Source organism: Babylonia areolata, chromosome 2, assembly GCF_041734735.1.
Source record: "Babylonia areolata isolate BAREFJ2019XMU chromosome 2, ASM4173473v1, whole genome shotgun sequence".
Classification (NCBI taxonomy): Eukaryota; Metazoa; Mollusca; class Gastropoda; order Neogastropoda; family Buccinidae; genus Babylonia; species Babylonia areolata.
In genome coordinates, this window is record NC_134877.1 from 45880976 (window position 1) to 45888826 (window position 7851).

Consider the following 7851-nt stretch of genomic DNA (forward strand, 5'->3'; position numbering starts at 1 on the left):
CCGATGTGTTCACATCTATAGTGGCCGGAAAGACAGGGATGGAGCTCGTGTGTGTGTGTGTGTGTGTGTGTGTCTGTGTCTGTGTGTCTGCGTCTGTGGCTGTGAGTGTGTTTGTGTGATTGTGCGCGCGCGTGTATGTGTGTGTGTGTGTGCGCGCGCGATGGTAAAAGGTTGTGTATGTGTGTGCGCGCGTCTGTGTGTGTGGGGAGTAGGGCGCGGAGGGCGTCTGTCTGTCTGTCAATATGTGTGCAAGTGACCGAAAGTAAATCGAATGTGTAGGGCCTATTGTGTGTGTGTGTGTGTGTGTGTGTGTGTGTGCGCGCGCGCGCGCGCGCGTGAGTGTGTGTATGTGAGAGAGAGAGAGAGAGAGAGAAAGAGAGAGAGAGAGAGAGTGTGACGACATGTTTCACTTTTTTCTCAATTAATACATCCCTGCGATTGAAAAAAAAAAGAAAGTGAAAGCAAAGAACGAACACTGGGGCGGTTGTTGTTTATTTATTCGAACAGGGAATCACATAACTACACATTCCTTTATCTGTACAGGAGGGCATCCGTTTATCAGATCAAGCACCGTGGAGCAAAGTCTGGGAAATAAACTAACAAAACGGCAGTTTCACTTGAAATTATGATATAATTAATATTCATAAACTGGAAACTATCAATCAATCAAATAAGCGCAATAATGCAGTCAGATTCATAAGGCGGATTCGTTCCCTGTTATAAAGATGATCATTCTCGTAACCGAATTCAACAAAGATGTTAAATGTATGTGCGGAGAACCTAGCAAACACAAGATAATGTTTGATTGACATAGTTTAATTTCTTTTCTTTTTAATTTTTTTTTAAAGTACATGATTTATCGCATAATTCATTTGAATGTATTTTGACAACTTCAAGACGTTAATTGATATTGCTGAAGGTTGTAATGAACAGGATATTTATTTTAGTTGTTCGATGTTAGCTTTTTGACTCACTTGTGTAAACAAAGTGAGTCTATGTTTTAACCCGGTGTTCGGTTGTGTGTGTGTGTGTGTGTGTGTGTGTGTCCGTGGTAAACTTTAACATTGACATTTTCTCTGCAAATACTTTGTCAGCTGACACCAAATTAGGCATAAAATTAGGAAAAATTCAGTTCTTTCCAGTCATCTTGTTTAAAACAACATTGCACCTCTGGGATGGGGACCAAAAAAAAAAAGAAAGAAAGAAAAAAAGAAGCCTAATTATATGCAAACTGCATTTACTGTTATTTATTTATATTTTTTGTATTCTCTAAACTTAGCACTTTGATCTGATATTCTGACCCAACAACAAGAGCAGTCATTATTATCATTTTTTGTTCAAACAGGAACTTCTTTTGCTAAGCATGGAAGTTTTATTTATTTTGCAAACGTTTTGGTGCAGATAGTAAAAAAGGGAAATTACTCTGTAATTAATGCTAGGGGACTTAATTTGCTTTAAACTGATCTTTCTCATCTTAAACATTACATTTTGAAATTATACTCAATACATAAAAAGATTGGATTTTTTTTAAAAAGTGTATCACAACTGTCTTGAAGGCCTTGCCTCTCTTGTTTCTTGTGTCTTGTCATTTTGCTCATGTTGCATTCCTTTCTCCTGTTACTCCCATTTCTCACGTTCTGTCTGTACGTCTGTTGCTGTCTCTTTCTCACTAATTGATCACACACACACATGCATATATTCCTTAACCACCCCCTCCCTTTCACACTCCCTTCTTCCACCCCACTTTTTTCTCTTTTAATCTGATGTCACTTAAAAAGAAAAGACGTAAAATTGAGGACTACGCACACACACACACACACACACACACACACACACACACACACACACACACACACACACACGCACGCACGCACAGACACACACACACACCTCCACCCCCCACCACCCACGCGAGAATAACAACATAATGACCCTTGAGAAAAAGAAAGTAAGTCAAAACCATTTGAATGGTCAGTTCGAAGATTAACAGAGCCTCCCTTTTTTCCGTTCTGCAATAAAACACGGTTCTTCCACAAACGAGTTGTGTTAAAGCAGTTTACACTGAAAAGCCCTTCTTTTGATCATACAAGCAATTGTAGTTCACGAGATAGAGAAAAAGCCCGTCCCTCTAAAATTTCCTTGTGTGTGTGTGTGTGTGTGTGTGTGTGTTTCTATTCCTTTTTTTTTTAATCAGTTTTTTAAATTTTCATTTCTATCTTTCTACAGGGACTGTGGGATCCGGATGAAAACAGGACCATGTCCCAGACAACAGGCATACCGTACAACAACCGTTTCCGGAGCTCCAGCGGCGACTGCAGTAACCACGCACTGTATGCCGTAGGGCGACATGAGTTAAAGAGCGTGTCCCAAGGGGTGGGCCTGTTCGAACACTCCCCTCCCTACGCCAGTCCTCCGGGCTACGTGGGCGGCCAGCCACTGGGACAGATCAGGATCCACAGAATGACCAGCTTCGAACACCCCATCCCTGTTTCCACCCTGGTGGACCCACACACACCTCCAATCCTTCACGGCGGTCCCGTCATGTGTCCCGGCAAACCACGTCGCCTTTCCCGACAGACCAGCGCGGCGGACGTCAAACGACAGCTCTTCGCTTTCTCCCGCAACCCTAGCGGAGAAGGCCCTGCTGTGACGTCACAGGACTCGACGTGTGACGAGGTGTTTGTGGAGGTGGCGGGTGGTGGTGTTGGAGGTGGTAGCGGCGATGGAGGAGGGCTGAAGAGTCCTGCCTCCCCCCACCCGTTGATCCTGCCGGACACATCGCTGTTCCGGAGCAAGAGGACGCTGGAGGTGAGTCTGTCCACGTCGTCATCATCCACCTCCGGCCTGCCGCTGGTGACGCCCAACCCTTACAACCGCATCAACCGCCGGATCCACGGCGCCCTGTGGTGCTGCAATTGCATCTACCTGCTGTTCTTCTGCTGCCTGCCGGCCATCCACTACATGGAGCAGGGGGACGTGGAGTACTACAGCCGCCACAACCATAAGCGGGCCCGCTGCCTGGGCCTCACCGCCTCCTTCTTCTTCTTCACCGGCACCCTCATCGCCTTGTCCTTCCTCACGCTCGTCTTCTTCCTCGCCATCTTCTTCGCCGTCTATTGATCGTCGACTGGCGGGACCAGGTCTTCGTTGAAATGGGATCGTCAGGCTTTAGAAGAAGAAGAAGGAAAAACAAACAAAAAATCTGCTCAGGACGCCCCATCCCCACCCCCCGTCCGCAGCACAAGCCTGACGAGCTCACTGCATGGACTTGATTGTCCAACACTTTACAGAAAATTCCAAGGTTCTGGAAAAAAAAAACTGGACGTCGCACCATACCACTCACAAAGGCTGGTCACCCCACTGACAACTACAAGACAAAAACGAAAACACAACAGACATGTCTGGTTCCCACTAGAGTTTTTGTGTTGTTGTTTTTCCTGTGACGTGGTGGCAGAACGTAAAAAGAAAGCCGAACTGTGTCAGGCGAGCTGGTCTCAAGCATATGCTATACTGATAGGTAACTTTTATTTATTTATTTGTTTATTGAAACAAAACAAGCGATATTCGGGTTATGCAGTCACTGCAGGGTGCTTTAAGTCGTGCTCTCTCTCTCTCTCTCTCTCTCTCTCTCACACAAAGATTTTACCTGTCAGGAAGTGACAGTTTTATCATTCAGTTTGTGCGACATTGGCAAGGTTGCATGCTTTGACTCTCCGCAAAATGTGCTGTTCAGTTACATTTTTCATAGTTCATTACTATTTGGTATCCGCACCAAGGCGAAGTTGTCAGCTGATCTATTTGCTGGTGAACTGTAAACTTTGTTTACAACGTTATTTATTGTTCATCTGCTGAGTGAACTGTAAACTTTGTTTACAATGTTATTCACTGTTCATTCGCAGAATGAGTTATTAACTTTGTAACGTTATTCATTGTTCATTCGCTGAGTGAATTATATTGTTTACAACGTTATTTATTGTTCATTATTCATAACGCTGATAGTTTGAGTTTTTACGTTTTGTCGAGAGCACTGTAAACATTGTTTACAACGAGTCATTTAACTGTTCATTTAGCACTAACTATAGGTCGTGTGTGGACTTATCACTGAGTGAACTGTGAGCTTTGTTTACAACGTAATTTATGCGTTCATTTGCTGAGTGAGCTGTAAATTTACAACGTTATTTGTTGTTCATTCGCTGAGTAAACTGTAAACTTTATTAATCTATTGATTGTTCAATCACTGAGCGAACTGTAAACTATATTTATTATTCATTCACTGAGTTAGCTGTAAATTTTGTCTATTTATTATTCATTCCCTGAGCTAAATGTAAACTTTGTTTACAACGTTACTTGTTCATTATTTATAATACTAACAACGTTTTGTATTTGACCTTCCACTGAGTGAATTGTAAACTTTGTTTAAACTGCCATTCAGTGTTCATTAAAAAAAGAAAAAAGAAAAAAAAGACATGGCAGCTTTGACTTTTCGCTGAGTAAACTATGTCCGTTTACAATGTTATTTAGGCTATTGTTCGCGATTTATAACACAAACGATGATCATATCGTTTCAACCTTTCGATCGAGGAATGACTTGTATGCATTGTTATTCATTATTCATCATTCACAACAATAACCCAGGTTGTGTTACGACTTTTCGCTGAATTGCTTGTAATTTGTTTGTTTACAACATTATTTATTATTCCTATATCTATATTTATATTAATACTGACCAAGTTGTGCTGGGACTTTTTCAGTCACTGAGTGATCTAGAAAATTGTTTATTTAAATAGTAGTGAACACTCTGCCAAAGTTGCGACTCCACATTTTTGTTTGTTCGTTTTTTGTTTGGATTAACAATGATATTGATCATAATTCAGAAAGGAAATTGTTGATGAACATAACACGGTATGTTTTCTTTTTATTAGAATAAATTTTCGTTCCCGCAGACGTTTTCGGGATTACTTTACACATTAATGAGTAGGTAGGCCTGCATTTCTTGCTCAGTGACAACAAAACAAACGGATATCTTTGATATCGTGGGCGAACACGATTTTTCTTCTCTGTTTTACGAGGCGGATGTGCATTTTCTGTGCACCGGGCCAGGCCTGTTTTGTTCCGGATGCAGTAGATCTGACACACGCTGGCTGATGAACATTTTTGTTGACTTTTTAGGGTTGGCCAGTGAATCCCACGTTCATAGGTGCAGCTCTAGCGTGGAGTCTTGTGCCAGAGAGATGCGCGCGCGCGCGCGCGTGTGTGTGTGTGTGAAGTTTCAGTTCCACAAAAAGGCGTCACTGCGTTCTGAAAAATCCATATACGTTACACCACATCTGCTAGGCAGATGCTTGACAGCGGCAAAATCTAACGCGCGCGCGCGCGCACGTGTGTGTGTGTGTGTGTGTGTGTGTATGTGTTAAGTTTCAGTTTCTTAAGGAGGCGTCACTACGTTCGGAAAAATCCGTACACGCTACACCTTATCTGCTAGGCAGATGCTTGACAGCAGCAAAATCCAACGCGCTTGCAAGGCCTTGAGTGCATTTTTAATTCAGGTTCCAATCAAGAGTAGATTTCTTCCATAGAATTTAGCCAGAGGACACATTTGTTAACACGATGTTTTGTTGTTTTTTGTATGTTTTGTTTTGTTTTTGTTTCCTTTTTTCAGTGTGCCAAGTGCGTGTTGCACAAGGAACCTCGGTTTGTTGTTTCATCCGAATGGCTGGAAGCTTAGCTTGACTAGGTGGATAGAGAAAGGATCAATTGGAACAGTGCAATGAACTTACGGTCCGTAGTATCAAAACATAAATCATCATCAATTTAAATAACAGCGACACAACATTACCAAAACACTCCGGCTGAAACATGAAACAGGGGGTCCACAATTTCGAATAAAATCAGTGCACGCGCGCGCGCCTGTGTGTGTGTGTGCGCGCGCACGCACGCACATGTCAGACTGTGAATTAGCAGGGATACTGCATTTGTATATCATGACAAGACCAGCACAGCCTATCAACCAGTTACACGCAATAATAGCCTGATGTTGTCCAAACTAGCACGGGTGGGTGGGTCGTCGTTTCAGTGTTCGTGTATTTATGATGTTATTTTTAGGTCATATGTGTTTGTGGGGGGTAAGGGCCTGGGTGTATATGTGTGTCGGTGGAGGCTTGGGTCTACGTGTCTGTCAAACAACTGATATTTTGGCCAATCTGTGTGCGTGTGTGTGCGCACGTGTGCATGTTAGGTATTTGTGTGTGCACAACGAAGCCGAACTAGGCCCATTCATTGTTATCTATTTCATCAATTTGCCTTCTGTGTATTTTTCATTTTTATTGTAATCCGTCATTTTATTTGTTTAAAATGCTCAACCAATTTCATTTTAGGCTAATGTTTTATACATACCTATGGTAAGCTCTTCAGGCCCGACCACAGGACATTGGGTTTGTGTGTAGTTTATCTGACTATCCCACCTTTTTTTTTTTTTTTTTTTTAACATATAGTGTAGCGTATAGGGATCAGCATGCATGCTTTAACACCTAGAAACTGAAACAGAAATTTCAGGATGTATGATGTGCACGAATGAATTCTAACAGACTGGATATTTTCACAGGTTACACAACAAAAGACAACATTGATCTAAATATCATTCCACCTATGACAAGACGAGCGCTCACAGTCGACTTGCCAGAATCATTTTTCAGCTGTCTCCAGATGAAAGTAATGATAACATGCAATAAATGGTTTTTTGGCATATGTGTATACTATACGTACACCTGCATGTATTTGTGTTGTGTGTCTGTATGTGTGTGCAGTTTTGCTGTGAGGAGTATATTCATACCATTTTGCCATCATCTTTGTTCATTCATTTCTCTGTTATATTTATTTGCTTACTACATCTACTATGAAAGGTCTCTGGTAGGTGTTGTATACTGAACATTGTAGGCTAATGCATGTAACATGTGTTCTGTGGGAAAAACAAAGATTTCTACAGGACCAGTTCAGTGTGTTGTGTTTGTCAAATCTCATGAATGACTCTGCTGACAATGACAGGCAGACAAGCATTTTTCACTGTCAGCCATTCCCCAAAACAAGTTATATATTTTTCTTTCTTAATTTTGTCTTCCATCCGTTTGGTTCGCAGCTATGCATGTTCTACATTAAATGTTTACCCATGTATTGTGATTTAAGACGGAAAAAAAGGTCCATGTACAAAGGGAGTACCTAGAACAAAGTTAACTGTAAACATAGTTAAATCAAATATCACATGTGCGTGTAGGTGTGTGAATGGTGCAAGTGAAAGCGCTTTTGCTGGCTTGTCTCTGCTCAAGATTCAGCACTATATAACCACATCATAATCATTATTATTATATTATGCTGTAACCATTACTATCTTTTTTTTTGGCTGCCCCATCATCTGCACCATTTCAGTGGCATTATTCTATTGCTGCTCATTCCGAGTCCCCCATACACAGCCATACCCAGGTTACGTCTGTCGCAGTCCCAGCACCGGCACTCCACAGGGAACCATCAATGTTAGGTTGCCAGGAGACCACACACCAGAGGAGACCCTGCACTGCTGTGTCACTTCAGTGGTGTTTTGCAATGCCTGTTCTGATTTAATGTACTTAAGACACTACCTTCCAAGCCTCCTACTGATGACAATAATGGCTTCATAGTGGAGCCAGACTGAGTGAGCGTCTCCCCAAGAGTGCAGACCGCCACCAAGTCCCTCCAACGGCAGTTCCCCATGAATCCGCCAACACTGAAGACCTTGACAAGATTCACCCCAAGCACGGAAGTGGAGGGGTATCAGAACTGAGGTCACCATGAGAGCAGGGCACTTATTGGACAAACTCATTA

General features: G+C 42.3%; 1 protein-coding gene across 1 annotated transcript in view; it reads left to right on the forward strand.

Moving 5' to 3' along the window:
- LOC143301923 (uncharacterized) overlaps positions 1–4463 on the forward strand; it is a 5223-nt gene extending 760 nt beyond the window's left edge. The window contains exon 2 of the mRNA XM_076616371.1: positions 2227–4463. Within this exon, the coding sequence (XP_076472486.1) occupies positions 2257–3120 (864 nt within the window). The 5' untranslated portion in view covers positions 2227–2256 and the 3' untranslated portion in view covers positions 3121–4463. The remainder of the gene's footprint in view (positions 1–2226) is intronic.
- Positions 4464–7851: the final 3388 nt, after the last annotated feature.